The sequence below is a fragment of the Phyllostomus discolor genome, chromosome 3 (genome assembly GCF_004126475.2).
Source record: "Phyllostomus discolor isolate MPI-MPIP mPhyDis1 chromosome 3, mPhyDis1.pri.v3, whole genome shotgun sequence".
Classification (NCBI taxonomy): Eukaryota; Metazoa; Chordata; class Mammalia; order Chiroptera; family Phyllostomidae; genus Phyllostomus; species Phyllostomus discolor.
Genome location: NC_040905.2, coordinates 90,394,169 through 90,411,024, shown reverse-complemented (window position 1 = coordinate 90,411,024; position 16,856 = coordinate 90,394,169). Strand labels below are relative to the sequence as shown.

General features: G+C 47.4%; 1 protein-coding gene across 4 annotated transcripts; it reads left to right on the top strand.

Moving 5' to 3' along the window:
• Positions 1-5,457: 5,457 nt before the first annotated feature.
• On the top strand, positions 5,458-16,498 carry ACTL6B (actin like 6B). Of its 4 annotated transcripts, none has more exons than XM_028518318.1 (14): positions 5,458-5,576; positions 6,038-6,114; positions 6,319-6,484; positions 6,807-6,907; positions 10,646-10,743; positions 11,408-11,502; positions 11,569-11,675; positions 12,368-12,457; positions 12,609-12,670; positions 12,786-12,900; positions 13,039-13,119; positions 13,219-13,314; positions 13,520-13,606; positions 16,189-16,498. In XM_028518318.1, exons 1-14 carry the CDS (start codon positions 5,552-5,554, stop codon positions 16,267-16,269), a joined length of 1,281 nt encoding a protein of 426 aa, XP_028374119.1. In that variant the 5' UTR covers positions 5,458-5,551; the 3' UTR covers positions 16,270-16,498. The 4 variants fall into 4 exon arrangements, 3 of the variants coding, with proteins under 3 accessions (XP_028374119.1, XP_035876647.1, XP_035876646.1); XR_004902029.1 differs by having other exon boundaries at positions 5,468-5,576; positions 13,503-13,606; XM_036020754.1 differs by lacking the exon at positions 12,368-12,457 and having other exon boundaries at positions 5,468-5,576.
• The last annotated feature ends 358 nt before the right edge of the window (positions 16,499-16,856 follow it).

Genomic DNA, 16,856 nt, shown 5'->3' with positions numbered 1-16,856 from the left:
GATGTTAGGTTTGAGACGCCAAGGAGAGGTGCAAAGAAGAATGTTCATTAGGTGGCTGTGCAAACAGGTCTGGGGCTCAGCAGAAAAGACTGGGTTGGATTAGAGCCTTGAGAGTGAGTGGCATTTTAGAGCAGATGAAATCATAGAGAGGTCCAGGGAAAAGACAAGATGGCCTAAGACCAAGCTCTGAGGATCTCCAACGTTAGAGGTCAGGCAGAGTAGGACAAATTGCCAAAGGACAAGCCAGAGAGCTAAGAAGAAAATCAGGAGAATGTGAGTTCTGGAAACCAAAAGAAAAAAGCATTCCAAAAAGCCAACAGTAAACTATGCTGAATGGTGCAGAGAGATGAAGCAAAACTGGACTGGGAAGTGCACATAGGATGAAGTAGAAGCCGCTGGAGAATTTGCGATGGATGCTCTGCTTGCAGTGGGCTGAGGATGAGAAATGAGGCAGTGGAGACAACCAAAGTGGCCAAGGCTTTGGGAATCTTGGCTTGGAAGGGGTGTAGAAAGGTGGGGTATGAATGGAAGGAGAATGTGGAGTCAAGATATTTGTGTTTTGGGTTTTTTTAAATGTCTTACTTATTTTACCTTTAGAGAGGGGAAGGGGGCTAGAAAGAGAGGGAGAGAAACATCAATGCATGGTCACTTTTTGAGCATCCCCCACTAGAGAACCCAGCTGCAACCCAGGCATGTGTCCCGACTGGGAATCAAACCAACAGCTCTTTGATTCACAGTTCAGTGCTCAATCCACTGAGCCACACCAGGCAGAGCAAGATATGTGTGTTTTAATGGGAGCTACTAGAGCTTGTTTAGCTGATAGTGGGAAGGACAGGTGGATGGGGGTGGGTAAGGGAGGTGAAGGATACAGAGAGGTGGGGGATGACCAATGAATGATCAATTTCTCTGAGAGGGCAGAAGCCCCGGAGAACCTGGCTCTGACAGGTCATGGGACATTTCCTCCTTCCTCTGACTGTTCTTTCTCAGGCTTCTCCTTGATCTTCTTCCTCTCCTCAGGGCATTCTGTAAACAGTGCTTTTTCCAGGATCCTGACTTCAGCCTCCTCTTCTCATTTGCTGTGCTATTCACTATTGACTTTATTCATTGCTGTGACTTTACCCCCTAATTGCTCATAATTCTCAAACCTCTATCTGCAGCCCAGCTCTCTTCATGTGCAGACTTGGCATATGTCCAACTGCAGACTGAATATCTCCATCTGGATGCTCATGGACAGTGGTGAGCTAGAGTCAGCTTGTGCCAACTCAGACCAGCTTACAAGATCCCATTGTGTATCTCTCTTCCCCATTCCTCCTTGTTCAGTGATGTCATGTTTATAGTAGTAACTTACCATCATCTTGGTAGGCATATTTACACCATGGACTCAGCATATGTGTCAAATCAAGGCTCCCCTTTCCCAAAGGGCTGGTTGTTAAAACATTTACTATGTACCAGTCCTCTCAGAAATATCACACTCAATATATTCAAAACTAAGTTCATCTTCTTCCACCCCACGCCACTCTGCCCAACCCTACCCTGTCTCTGAATCTCTTGGCCTGGTTAACACCATCCACCTGGGAGCTTCTTGCTTCCTTATTGTGTGTATCCAAATGATGGTTGACTAGTTAGTATAGTCCAAGCTGCTATAACAGAGTCCCCAAAATACAGTGGCTTAAGTGACAACCCCAAAATAGATCCTTCAGGACTGTGAGAGCATCCCTGCCACCTTCAACACATAGCATCCATCTCTGTGTCCATTGTGGCCCAGGTAGCTTCCACTATCACACTTGAATCTCATCCATTGAGAAAGGGGGTGGAGTGGGAAGCACAAGTGCTTTCCTGTTTAAGGACACCACTAACTTCTGCTCAGAAGTTGGTCAGATGCAAGGAAGGCTGGGAAATGTAGTCTCTAGTTATATACATAGTCAAAACATTATTAATAAAGAAAGTAGGAAGATGGCTACTGATGTAAAGCTAGCAGTGTCCGTCACTGGTGGATACATCTTGTCAATGCTGCCTCTTGTATATTGCTTAAATCCATCCCTTCTATTGTATGCCAACTAGTTTTTGCCTATTTCCTGGACTCTAAGGTAGACCCCCTCTATCAACCTACCAAAAAACACTGCCAGGGATATCTTTCTCAAATGCAGATTGGAACATATAATATTCTGATACAGTGTTGCTGTTCAAAACCATGCAATAGTTCCTCATTGATTCCATGAGAAGGACCAAACTTCTTTGCGTGATACATAGGCTGGGTCTTGTCCCCTTTACTCAGTCAGAATGCCTTCCACCCTCACTCCAATTCGATTTCCTTGTCAGCTGGGAAAATTCAGGTCATTTTCTCAAGCTTAGTTTCAATATTGTCTCCCTGACCATACTGTTGCTTGTGCCCCACTGCAATGCTGGCTGCATTCCTATTGCGGCCTTACTGGACTATTTATTTCTGGGCATTTGCCACCTCTAGCTAGGGAATCCCTGTGAAGCCAAGGCACTTGTAATATCTGTCAAAGGGCTTGGTGGGGAACTCACCAAGCAATAAGCCCTTCACAAGATACTAAATCATTTCCAAGGTGTGTGGGGTCTGAGGGTCCTGGCCCTACTATCTTTGTTGTCATTATCAAGTGCTCAGATTTGGCCAACCTGAATGTAGGCCTGGAATTAGAGAACTACCAGATGACTTTATTGAATTAACTGTTTAACTATCCATCTTCCAGGATAGACATTAAACCCGATGATAATTGCAGCAAGTTATATAAGCCATTTTATTTCCAATGTCTATCAGGCTCCTAGAGAACATCTATGAAATGAATAGAAGCGTGGCAACATTTTCCCCAAGATCAATACTTGTCACACGTCAAATCTCAGCTGTCACCAACTGAGTGAGCTGGGGCAAGTCGTTTAACCTCTCTGTACCTCTCTTTCCCCTGAAAAACGCAGATAATAATCAGGTAATTATGAAGACTAAATTATTTAATATTTGTAAAGCATTTATAATAGTGTCTGGCACATAGTAGATGCCTTGTGTTTGCTAAATAAAAATAGAGTTCAGGCATGAATGGATTGCTCTTTTACTACTTTTTCAGTCTCATCTCCCTGACAGTGGTTTCAGCCACCAATTCATATCTAATCCTCCTTCTACACTGAGCCCCTAACCCTTTTCACATATGCCAGAAATGTTCATGACTGTAGACCTTTGCACAAGCTATTCTCTGTGACAAAGACCTTTACCACCTTGTTCACCAGAGAACCCCTATTGGTCTTTCACAATTCAGTTCAAAGTACACTTCTAGAAGCTTCCCTGCACTTTCAGAAACAGATAGCCCCTCCCTCTTTGGGCCTCCTTTCATCCCACTTTCATTTGTATCTGCACCCACACTCCCTGAGTGCTAGGATTTATCTTACGTACTTCAGTATTCCCATGCCACACACAATGCCTGGCACATGGTAGGCATAAAAGATTCATGTTAAATCAATGAATGGATGAATGAAATATATCAACAAGTTTTACATTAACTACTTCTGTAATACAGTAGAATAGCATGTCAGATCCCATGACAAATGAAGATTGGCCACAGTTGACTGGGAGGTAAATCAAGTCTAGTCCTGTAGTCAGCCAACTAGTTTTTCTACCCACCATCATAAGAACATTAGCACAGGGACTTCTCATTACCAGATAGACTACAGATTTCTAAATCATGAATAATAACATTAAAGCCTCAAAAACTCCCCAAGGACTTTCTTGGGACCCAGTGTCTACTGAATAGTCTTATACGCCCAGGTCATAGCCAAGCACTTGATTCTGGCATCAGATTGAGTCCTACAACTGTCTTACAGATGGGAGTCGTGGAGTTTAGAAAGGGACACACAGGTGTTACGAAACAAGGTTGTCTGTCAACTGACTGATAACAGATGTGAGTTCTAGTCTTGGCTCTGTCTCACTTGGCTATGTGAACCAAGACAGGGCTCCTCCTTTATCTGGGGAAATCCCTGTAAAATCTAGGAATTGGATCAGTAAGGTTTCTTTCAACTGGGGCAGTTTCTTAATGTGAGAGCCAGAGTGAGGTGGGGGAGGGGGTAGTGAGAATTGACAAGATGAACTTACAGGAGAAATGAAGGAACATCATTAAATGTTACAAAAGGAGACATGAAAGCCGTAAATAAAATCAATTTCCCCTCCAGTGTCCCTTTAACCCTCACCTCAGCATTTTGAAAGATGAAACAATGGAGGTGCCAAGAGGTTAAGGGGCGCACCCAATTTATCCAGGCCTCAATTTATAGCAGCCAATGACTGACCTCATGTCACTCAAGAATATTTCAATTTCTCAGCTCCTGAGTTGGCTCTCTCCCCTGTAACTCATTCCTCCCACTGAAGCCTGGACCGCTCCAGTCTGGGGAACCAGGCCTGAACTTGGAACAAACTCACAGCATGTAAAATACCCACATTGCCAAGGGGTTACCAATGAGCCAGCCGAAACCATCAGTCCTTCCAGAGTAGGCATCTGGTGAGCAGAGAATCTTCAGGAGCATGCTACCATCACACAGGATGTTCTTCTTCTGCCATCTCTGATCTTAATTCTCTTCCCACCCTCAAACAAGTAGGTGGCAGTGCCCCCAACACACGTATTCACATGCACACATGTACACATACATTATGATAGGCACAGACCTACACACATGCTCACATAAGAGTCTCACAGCTAAGCCAGGCTGTCAGAGCTCCTCCCTCACCATCGCTATTAAAACTGCTGTGGAGGTGGCTTCATGCCAGGAGCCCAGAAGAATCTAGGAGACGTCTAGTGGTTTACTTGGTAAATGCTTTCTGAGGAGAACAGATGAAGATAGAAGGATAGGGAAAGGAAGCTAAAGCTAGGTTAGCTGAGCACAATGTGTGAATGTATACAGGTGTGTACATGTGTGTATGTATAAGGCAAAGGGAAAAAGTGGCCATCTGAAAGACAAGAGTAGAAAGAAATGGAAAAGATGGAGACACCCACTCTCCCATACATCTCTCTTCTCTTTCTCTCCCGGTGACTTCATTCAGGCCTGGGTATGGCAGAACCTTTCTCAGGAGCCTGAGGATGGACGACTCTCTCGGCCTATAGCCTCCTCTCCTTAACCTCATTTTATTTTTATTTTAAAAAATATTTTATTTATTCTTGACTTCATTTTAAAAAGTAAGGGATCAAGGGCCCCAGCAGTCACGCTGCAAAGTCCTGGTCTCCGGATGGATAGTGTCTCCATCTCTTGAGTACTCCTGTTCTCTGCCTGCTTATCACTTAGGGCCGGTCTCAACGTCCTTGCTAACCACCGACTTCTCCCCTCTCCGCCACCTAATGTTGCAGTGTCTGTCCCTTTAAAGCAGCGGCCCCTGGCTGGGTTATTGTCTCTCCTTGTAGCCAATCGGTGGTGGTTTTGGAGTGAGGGGATCCGGCCTCCCGATTGGCCGTCCCGCGCCCCGCCCCGCCCCGCCCGGGATCCCGGGAGCTGTCCGGCCGCCTCGGTGCTGATCGCGCCGCCGCCCACAGGCCGCCAGCAGAGCTGAGGGGGCACTATGAGCGGGGGCGTCTACGGCGGAGGTGAGCGAGCCTCCGGTTTCGGGCTCTCAAGCCTGGCGCGGCCTCACCTGAAGCCCTGTGCCCCGAACCGGCGCGACCTAAGCTCTGGGCACTTGGGGCCTGTCACCTCAGCGCTCAACGGGTCCAGCCCCGGGTTTGGGTCCTGCGCCATTCCTACCTTCGGTCCTTCCCAACTCCCGCGCACCCCGCCCAAACTCTCCACCCTTCAACCCACCACTGTCCGGCCCCCGGGCCCTTCCTTGCCAGCAAGGAAAGTGGCCCTGAACAAGGCCACTGGGCAAGAAGGGACTCTGGAAGCTTGACCCCCCACTGCCAGGACCCCGGACTCCACGCCGAGCTTCCACCTGCCCCAGACAATGTTGAAAGTGGCGAGACTATGGCTCTCCTTGACCTCTCCTCGGAACTATTCAGGGGGAGAGAGTTTGGGAGAGACCCCCTCACACGCCTGTCTCCCCGCACAGATGAGGTGGGGGCGCTGGTCTTTGACATTGGCTCCTTCTCAGTCCGCGCTGGGTACGCTGGGGAGGACTGCCCCAAGGTGAGCCTTCCAGCCCCCTTCCCAAATCCTAGGGCCTCCGGGCTTCCCTCCCGCCTTCTCAGAAACGCTGGGCTTTCATAGCCCAGAGAGACGCTCTGCTAAGCGGGAAAATGGGAGTAAACCCAGGGGCGGGCTGAGGGCCCTGCCAAGGACTTGGCCTGGGGCAAGAGGTTGATTCCTCTCCCTGACGATTCACCCCTCCAGGCTGATTTCCCTACCACAGTGGGGCTGCTGGCTGCGGAGGAGGGGGGCGGGCTGGAGTTGGAGGGAGAAAAAGAGAAGAAAGGGAAGATCTTTCACATCGACACCAACGCCTTGCATGTGCCTCGGGATGGAGCGGAGGTCATGTCACCTCTCAAAAATGGCATGAGTAAGGGGCCCCCACCCACCATCTCCTGACTCAGACCTGGAGCCCAGCCCACAACCCGGGACACAGCACCCCACACTCATGGAGTTTTCCTTGCAGCTACCCAAGTCCCAGAGATCCCCTTACTGCTTCCCACAGCTACCCAGTTCCCAGCCCAGGGACCTCGCCAGATATCTGGGAAGGGGGCATTTCCACTGGAGCTGTTCTCATTTTCCCTCCCCTGGACTTGGTCTTTCCTTTTCCTTTCCTTTCCTTTCCTTTCCTTCCCTTCTCCGGACCCCTTCCTGCCTACTCTCATCTCTTCCCGCTGGTCTCCTGGCCCCAGTCGAGGACTGGGAGTGCTTCCGCGCCATCCTGGATCACACCTACAGCAAACACGTCAAGTCTGAGCCAAACCTGCACCCAGTGCTCATGTCTGAGGCCCCGGTAAGTGCCTCACCCAGCCTCGAGGGTGACCCTGGGGTCCACAAGTCACCTCTCTCCCCAAGTCACTGCCATCCATCACTCCACCTCAATTTTCAAACTTCCCTTCCAACCACACCTCTTCAACCACTTTCCTTCCTCTCTGGTTTAGTCTCTATCCCTGTCTCTCCTCCTGCTCTGTCTACTCACCCTTCTCACAGTCAGCCTTATCCACCTTTTTTTCTGGTAAAGTCCTTTTTTTACCTTTTACCTTAAATTTCTATGAATACTATGTATACATATAAAGAATCAATTTTCCTTGTAAAGTATGTTAAGGAAAAAAAACTGCCATTCATACCCTCCTTCTTTCATTTCCCCTTTTCCAGAGGGAACTGCTTTTCTCCCTTTTAGCTTATTTTTTTCATTTTCTTTCATAACTCTAAGTAACAGACCTAAATTGCTTTTTTAGTTTTAGGCATTATCTATGGATTTCCAACTATGGAAAATGAGCATTTAGCTCTCTTTCCTTCCCCAGCCCACACTATGCATATTTCTTATTCCCACTTTCAAGTACAGCTGTATTTTAGTTTTTTCTAAGATCAATACTCAGCATTTACACTGTTATTATTATTTATGCTAATCAGGGTTGAGCCAGGCAGTAAATTCTGGTTACTTTTTCTTTACTGAACAACTTTTTGTTTTTCCAAGAACTAAAAATTGTCTTGATTTTTATTTTGCATACTTTTCTATTTATAGTGTGACCCCAAATTATTCATCGGTTGTTTATATTTTTCTCAAAACTTTAATTTTTTAGGCATTCAATCAATTTCACCTTCTTGAAAAAAAATCTCTCCAAAAACCCACTGATTTGCTCCACTTCGGATCGGTTGCCTTCTACACAGAGAGCATAGCTATCATCCTGACATCTCCCTTCACCATCACCACAGGGAATCCTTTTGCTTCTGTTCTATGTTAAAAGTACTGTTTCCTGTATCTCATGACTCCTTCTCTTGATTTACTCCATTATTTTCATGGAGCACATCCTTCAGTAATTAGCCTAGAAAAGTCACAGGACGCAAACTTTTTGAGACCTTGCATGTCTGACCTTGTATTGCTAGCTTAGCTAGGTATAACACTGCAAATTGGAGATAATTTTTTTCTCCATAATCTTGATGGCATTTCTCCATTGTCTTCCAGCATCTACTGTTGCCATCAAGAAGGCAGAAAACATCTAATTTCTGATCCTTTGATGTATTTTTTTCTGAAAGTTTATAGGATTTTCACTTTGTCCTCAGTTTTTTATAATTTCATACTATTATATTGGCTTACTTTCATCCATTGCTCTAGGTCAGCAATTTTAAACCAGTGTGCCACAAGAATTGTTAAGACACACAATACTTGACTATTCAGTCAGGGTCACCAACCTCTTTTCTCTTAGATTGTCAAATTTAAAAATAATGACAACAGCCAACACAGCAATAGCCACCTGGTGTGAATAAATAAAAATTATACCTATTTTTGTCAGATCGGCAAGAAATATGTGGGGTGTTTTGGTGTGCTACAGAATTTTAGTAACTAGTTTGTGTGTGCCATGAGATGACAAAGGTTGAAAATCACTGCTCTAGACATTCAGTGGGTCTCTTTGATCTAGAAACCTATGTCTTTCAAACAGTAAAAAAAATAATTCAGTAATTATTCAATTCAGTAACTTAAACTACTTATTTATCTCAATTTTCTTTGCTCTCTCTTTTGGGAAATATTATTATTTGGATTTTATACCTCTTGAACTGGTTCTCTAATTTTTGTATCTTTTCCACTGCTATATTTTTGTCCTCTGTTTCCAAGATATTCCCTCAGTTTTAATTTTAACCCTTTTATCGAGCTTTTCACATGCTCCTGTATTTTTAATTTTCATGAGCTCCTTTTTTGTTACGCAAATGTCATTTTTTAGAGCATCCTATTCTTGTTTCATGGGTGCAATATCATCTGTTACCTGATAAGAATATTATAAATTTTGGGTTTGCTTTTGAAAGTTTTTGTACATGTGCATAAACTCTGTTCTTCTAAGTTGCTTTTTTCCCCTGCCATTTTTGGAAGTTTCTATCTCATTATAGAGGATTTTCTTAGATTTATGCAAATTCTTAGTTGTCCACTTATGATTAAGATGGGGGACTAAAAAGCTGGTAGGAAGCTGTGTGGGGTGGGAGACGTGTAGATTATGATCTTTGCTAGAAGTTGAACTAACTTGGATGTTTGTTAGGCAGGCTCTGATAATTGGAATCTTTTGATCTTTGATGTTCCTGTTTTTTTCAATACTGGCTCATGAGTCATCATTCTTGGATCTGTTAAATCAATTACCACTCACCTATCTGATCTCCAACTTTGGAAAATAGGTTGCTGTTTTCTCCCTTCTTATTATTCCCAATCTTTGAGGGTTTCCTTCTCTCATAAAATTCACATGACATAACATTAACCTTTTTTTTTAATTTTATTTTAATCATTGTTCAAATACAGTTTTCTCCTTTTTAGTCCCAATCCCGCCCCCCTCAACATTAACCTTTTTAATGTTAACAATTTAATACATTCACAATGTTGTGCAACCATCATCTCTATCTAGTTCCAAAACATTTTCATCACCCCAAAAGAAAATCCATTTTCATAAAGCAGTTTTTCTCCACTACCCCTGCCTCCAGCCCTTGGCAGCCATCAATTTGCCTTCTGTATCTCAGATATATCTATTCTAGATTTCTCATAGATATGGAATTACACAATATGTGACCTTTTGAGTCCGTATTCTTAGCATAATGCTTTTGAGATTCATCCATGTTGTAGTATATATCAGTACTTTAATTTTTATTATGGCTGAGTAATATTTCATTGTATGGATATACCACAATTTGTTTTTCTATTTATCCATTGCTGATAGTGCTGCTATGGACAGTTGTGTACAAGATTTGTTTGAGTACATATTTTTAATTATTTTGTGTATATAACTAAGAGTGGAATTACTGGGTCATATGGTAATTCAATATTTAAATTTTTGAGGAACTGCCATTGTTTTCCACAGTGGCTGAACTATTTTACTTTCCTACTAGCAATGAACAATGGTTTCAATTTCTCCACATTTTTTCCAACACTTGTTATTTTCTTTTTTTTTTTTCTCCAAATTATCATTGCCATCGTAGTGGGTATGAAGTGGTATCTCATTGTGCCTTTTTTTTTATTTGCTTTTCCCTAATTGCCATTAATGCTGAGCATCTTTTCATGTGTTTGTTGTTTTTTTTTTGTGGGTTTATGTCTTTTTAAATTGCCCCTTTATTTTTGTTGTGCTGGAATCCTGGAAGGGAATAAAATAGATGTTTGCATTCAACCCATCATTTTTACTCAGAAATATCTCCAGCTTTCTTACCTCTGAAATGATTAGAAAGGGAGAAGAAGAGAAATGTATCAGAGGCTAGGAGGAGCCTGGAGTGTGTATATTGTACAATAAAGAACACTGCACCAGGAGTCAAGAGACTGTGATTCTAGTCCCAGCTCTACTAAGAGCTTTCTGTGTGACCATGGGCAAGTCACTATCTTTCTCGGAGTTGTGTCTTCAGCTGTGTCTGGGTTAGGATCTTCAAAATTTTTTATAGTTCTCACATTATAATGATCTATGTGGGTCAAGGGGACTGACCTGTGTTCCCAGTCAAAATTGTGTAGATGTGCACAGGTCTGTGCCTCTCCATTCCTGAATCCTCCCCTCCTGCACTTTTTCCACAGTGGAACACACGGGCCAAACGGGAGAAGCTGACAGAGCTGATGTTCGAGCAGTACAACATTCCTGCCTTCTTCTTATGCAAGACAGCTGTGCTTACTGCGTATCCTCTGGGTTGAGCTGCTCTGCCTGGGTGGAGGGCCAGGGTGTGTGTGTGTCACGCTGAGCTGGGGGTTGGGCTTGATTCTATGGAGATAAAGTCCTGGAGGGGCAGGTACTCCCATGAGCCTGATTCCTACAGGGAGCCCCTGTGAGCTAAATGCCTTGGACCCTCAGGTGGCCTGCTCAGCAGTCACTTCCCATTTCTTGATCAGATTGAACAGAGAGAGAGAGAGAGAAAGAGTTGGGCCAAGTAGACAGAAGGGGCTGGGGCTAGAGAGAGGAAGGAGAGGTATCTGACAAAGAGGAGTTTCCTTCCCAAACAACTAATAAGCATTTATTTGTTTATTTAAGGATCTGCCTTGCTAGGCACTGGGGCAATATGGCCTCTAATTTTAAGGAGCCCACAGGACATAAAACCAAGACTAAAGAAAGGCTGGGAGCTCAGAAGGAAGGAATAGAGGGGAAGATGTTGTGACTCAGAGGGAAAAAGTGACAGGGGTCTCAGGAGCCTTCCTCCAGCCGATGGGTCACAAACCAGGATAAATTTACATACTGGGAATGTGCTGGACCTCAGGATAGCAGAGAGTGACCAGGTCAGACCTGGGTCCCTGCTGGGTCCCAGCATTTGCTGCTGCTGTCTCTTTGACCTACCCATCTCATGCCAGCTTTGCAAATGGACGCTCCACGGGCCTGGTGCTGGACAGTGGGGCCACCCACACCACAGCCATTCCAGTGCATGATGGCTACGTCCTGCAGCAAGGTGGGGTTTCAGCCAAGGTTGGGGGTGCCTTGGGAGACCAAGCCCTGACACCCCCTCCCCTTCTAGGCATCGTCAAGTCACCCCTGGCAGGGGACTTCATCTCCATGCAGTGCCGGGAGCTCTTCCAAGAAATGGCCATTGACATCATCCCACCTTACATGATTGCAGCCAAGGTGGGGCCTCTGGGGCATCTTGGGCACTCACCTTATGACTGTCGGCCCACTGACTCATTAGCTATAAGAGCAGAGAACAGCAGGGCCCCTAGAGGACACAGGGTCCAGTTTCTCAACTTACAATCAAGGCATCAGAGATCCAGACAGGCTGAGGAACATGGCCTAGGTCACGTTCCTCAGCTGGTAGCAGGATATAAAGGGCCAGTGTGGTGAGTTCTGGGGTCCAACACACTCAGATTCAAGGTCTGCTTCTACCATGTAAGAACTGTGTGACCTAAACCATGAGACTGGTTTTCCAAGCCTCATTTTCTTCCCTTGTAAAGTGGAATAGCAGTGCATAAGGCTGCTGTGTCAAATTAGATACTGCATGCAAGGGTGTTCCCTGGACCACCCCATGGAATGTGGCTCAGTAAAAGCTGTTTCCTTAAGGTTCTGGTTTCCCACTGTATTTGCTATTCCTCCAGCTTTCTCTGACCCAGGCCTTTCAGGTTATCTGTACCCATTGCATGCGTGGTTCTCCCCATATCCCTCCTCTAACAGGGAAGGAGAGAAACATCTCTTGTGGGCCACGTAGCATAGAGTCTAGTGCCTGTTAGCTGCAGAGCCAGCAAGTGCTAGGAATGCAGGTGTGGTCAGGGTGGGCTGGGCAAATGTGGGATGAGGAAGGGTGCTCATAGGCTGTGCCCCCACAGGAGCCTGTACGAGAGGGCGCCCCCCCAAACTGGAAGAAGAAGGAGAAGCTACCCCAGGTTTCCAAGTCTTGGCATAACTACATGTGCAATGTGAGGCACTAAAGCAGGTCCACTGAAGCACTCCTCCTTAGCTGCTAGTCCCCCACCATGAATGGAAGGGAAGGGACAGAGACCCTGCAAGTGGGTTGGGGAGGAGGGCTAAGGAGGGTAGCTGACACTCACTACCTCCCTGGGTTCTCAGGAGGTGATCCAGGACTTCCAGGCCTCTGTGCTGCAGGTCTCAGACTCTCCCTACGACGAGCAGTGAGTGGGGCCTACAGCTGGCAGGGGGGCATGTAGGAAAGAGAGCCTGGGGCTCTGTGGGGACTTCTGGTCCTTTTTGAGTACCCCAGACAAAGTCTTGCTCCTTCCTGGGCAGGGTGGCTGCACAAATGCCCACAGTGCATTATGAGATGCCCAATGGCTACAACACAGACTATGGTGCTGAGCGACTCCGCATCCCTGAGGGCCTGTTTGATCCCTCCAATGTCAAGGTTGGGCTGGCTGGAGGACACTGTGGTGGGTCTGGCTGGGGTCCCTGGATGCCAAGGCGTGGGAGAGGCTGGGAAGGGTCATAGGAGCCTGGGTAGAGGGGGCAGAGGGCCCCAAACCCAGGTAACTTTTCTCTGCAGGGCCTCTCAGGGAACACCATGTTAGGTGTGGGCCATGTGGTGACAACCAGCATCGGCATGTGTGACATCGACATTCGCCCGGTGAGACCGGAGCCTACGGCTAGGCAAAGGGGCCTAGGAGAAGTGGGGAGATAGGGAAGGGCTGTTGCCTGTATGCTTACTCCTCCTCCCTGCCCTCAGGGTCTATATGGCAGTGTCATTGTCACTGGTGGGAACACACTGCTCCAGGGCTTCACTGACAGGCTCAATCGAGAGCTGTCCCAGAAGACCCCACCGGTAGGAGCCCACCCCCAGCTAGGGCCCTGGACTCCAGTCCTGGGTTAGCCCTTCAAGACCAAGTCCTTCCTTCTTTCCAAACATCTAGTGTTCTGGCCACCAGAGCAGATCCCTCCCCTTGTGCCTTCCCAGTCTTTCCTACCCCTAGCCCTGTCCTTTCCCAGAACCCAGGTGTCTGTTTCCCCCAGCCCTTCTTTCCTTGCAGAGCATGCGACTGAAACTCATTGCCAGCAACAGCACCATGGAGCGAAAATTCAGCCCCTGGATTGGAGGCTCCATCTTGGCCTCACTGGTGAGTGAGTGGGAAGGGGTCTGGCCCGGTTCTGACCATGTGAAAGGGGCAGCCCCAGGCAGCCCCAGTGCCTTGCCTACCTCCTCATTTATTCATTCAACAAATATTTATTTTTGAGAAAGGGCAGTTAGTGATCCCAGAAGGGTTAGTGTTCCATCAGGTCACAAATCAGGGAGCAGAGGAATAGGAGAGGTTGGTCGGGATGAGATTGTGGTGGCCTTATGTGCCAGGGTGAGGTACCCACTGTACTCAGCAGAGAGGAGGCACTGAAGGTCTGGGGCAAGGCTAGGTGATGATCATAGGCATGTTTGAGACTATGTCTTTGGGGATCTGAGTGATCTGGATGTGAGGGGACCTTGCAAGGAGAATATATTGTTCTGGAATCATAGAGAGGGTTGAAGAGCAAGGGGCAGTTAGAGAAGGAGGCAGGCAGGCTGGTTCTGGGGCTGTAGGTGGTGAGTTCAGTTTGGACCTGCTGCTGGGGCAGAAGTAAGGTGTTGAGCAGGGAGCTGGAGATGCAAACTGCATCTGGAGGGTGCCAGCCACACAGAGGGGACAGCAGAGGCACGACAGGACAAGGAGGACATCCGCTAGATGAGGAGTCCCCAGGGAGACAAAAACAAGGGTCAGAAAGTCAGAAATTAGCTCAGGGCTGAGCATGTCAGCCACACACAGTTATTGGGGGCCGCCTGTGTGCTGGAAGTGGACAGACAGCCTGACACAGTCTCTGCCTCCATGAGCAGGGGCAGTCTTAGAGGCCCAGATTATTAAACAGGAAGTCACCATGAAGTGTCAGGGCATTTCTTTAAGGAAGGACCTGATCCAGTTCAGGGGTCAGGGAGAGACTACAAAGAGTATTGAAACTGACATGGACTCTGGCTGGTGTGGCTCAGTGGATTGAGCGCCGGCCTGTGAACCAAAGAGTCACTGGTTTGATTCCCAGTCAGGTCACGTGCCTGGGTTGTGGGCCAGGTCCCCAGTGGGGGCATGTGAGAGGCAACCACACATTGATGCTTCTCTCCCTCTCTTTCTCCTACCTTTCCCCTCTGTCTAAAAATAAATAAATAAAGTCTTAAAAAATTAAAAGAAAACAGAAACTGAGATGGGAAGACTGAGTAAGAACTTACCCTCAAGAGGTAAAGAGGGAGAGAGGGTGCTTGGACCAGGGGGGAGAGGCAGGCAAGGCCAAAGGCAGTGGGCAGACACAGTTGAACATTGGTTTAGCAAGCTCACTTGGGCTCAGTGGCCTCCACTGTGATTGGGGTTTGACCGAGAAGTGAATACAAGAAGCAAGAGAGGAGTGCAGGATGAGGCCCAGGGTGCTAGCTCCTGGCAGCTCTGTTTGATGGGAATGTAACGTGAGTCACATACGCAATTTAAAGTTTTCTAGTAGCCATATTTAAAGAGCCCAAAGAATCAGGTGAAATTAAGTTTAAAAATGTATATTTTATTTAGTCTAATATATCCAAGATATTTCATTGTATGATCAAGATAAAAGTGATTGAGATATTTTACATTCTTTTTTCTGGACTTCGCCTTCAATATCCTGTGTGTCTTACGTAGAGCACATCTCAGTTCAGATCAGCCACAATTTCAAGTGCCCAGTAACCACATGTGGCTAGTTGCCACTCTCCTGGACAGTGCTAGTTTAGAAAATGAGAAAGACCACAGAAGCAGGTTTGGGCCAGACCTGGGGGAATACGATGAACTCAGGGGTGGATGTGTTGAGTTTGAGGTCCTGAGAGATACTCAGGAAGAGGTGCCCCAAAGACAGCTGAGCATTTGGCTCTGTTACTCAGCACAGAGATCTGCAAGAGAAATGGGAAATCGGGGGAGGATGGGATTTTAACTTATGAAAAGTCAGGGAGTGAATAAGCTGGTCCAGGAAGCCTTGTTCTGTGAGCCAAGGAGAGAAAAATGGACAGAACCATAGACACAGGCACCAACTTTCAGGCAGAGACAGAGTAACCATCAAAGAGAAGAGACAGTCTGAGATGCCCAGTGCAGGAGGCCCTCAAGGGGCAAGTTTCAATAGGGAGGTGGGACACCAGAATGAAGACATGCGAGGTGGTGCAGGAATGGTGAGGGTAGAAGAATTTTCTTGCTAATGAAGGAAGACGTGACCAATTTGTAAGGCCAGATGGAGCAACAGGATGCCTGGTGGAGGAGGAATGAGTGTGTGTGTGTGTGTGTGTGTGTGTGTAAGCACTCGAGGTAGGGGGCAGTTGCTGGGGTATTTATTGGTTGACTGGCCTGGGGCTCTAAGTTCCACTATCCAGCTCAAAAACAGTGCCTGGCCCAGGGTAGCAGGTGCACAATAAATACTTGTTGAATGAATGAGCATTATGATTGAACGATACGAAGTAGGGTATTCACCCCCAGAATATGAAGGCGTTGTCAGGAGGATGGGGGTGGGAGTTGGGATTGGGGAGGGTATTGCCTGAGGGAGGTTGGCCTGAGGATGGGGTGGGGGGAACAGGAAGAGGATTTCCAGGGGCTGAGCCTGCACAGGTGGAATGTGGGGAGGTGCTTTCCCCCACTCCTCCAGGGCCTGCCTGACCATCAATGTCTCCTGCACCCAGGGCACTTTCCAGCAGATGTGGATCTCCAAGCAGGAATACGAAGAAGGCGGGAAGCAGTGCGTGGAGCGGAAGTGCCCTTGAGGGCTCCTCTTTCCCACCCACAGGCCCGCACGCAGCAGTGGGGGAGGGGACAAAAAGGGGAGGGGAGGGGAGAGAGTTTCCCCCGGCTGGGCCTCCCCAAGCTCAGATCGAAGTCCCCTAACCCTCCCCGACCCCATCGCCCCTTTCTTTTCCCCGCCCCTCTCATCCTCTTACATTGTGATGTTTCCGGGTTGAAAGGAGTAAAAATGTTTTAAGAAAAAAAAAAAAAGTTTGGCCTCCTTGGGGTGGGGAGTGGGGGCAGGGGTCTGGGGGTTGGAGAGCTGAGGGCAACATCTGCATCCATTTGTGATCCCACGGAGGACACAGGGCAAGGTCTGTGGGCCGGCGGAGCCGCCGGAGCTACCCATGCCTCAGGTTTGAAAGGTGCCGTGATCCAGGGAGGATCACTCAGCGAGAACCCAGCAGAGACGTACAATAAGTCGCCCAGCGAGGAGCGGAGCTGGGGTGGGAATGGGTTGCTGGAGAGAAGAAGCAAGGGAACCGCCAAGGTAAAGGCAGGGCAAGAGGCGGGGCAGGAGTGGGCGGGCTGGAGGTGGGGCCTGGGTGGGCGGGGCGTCGGTCGCTCG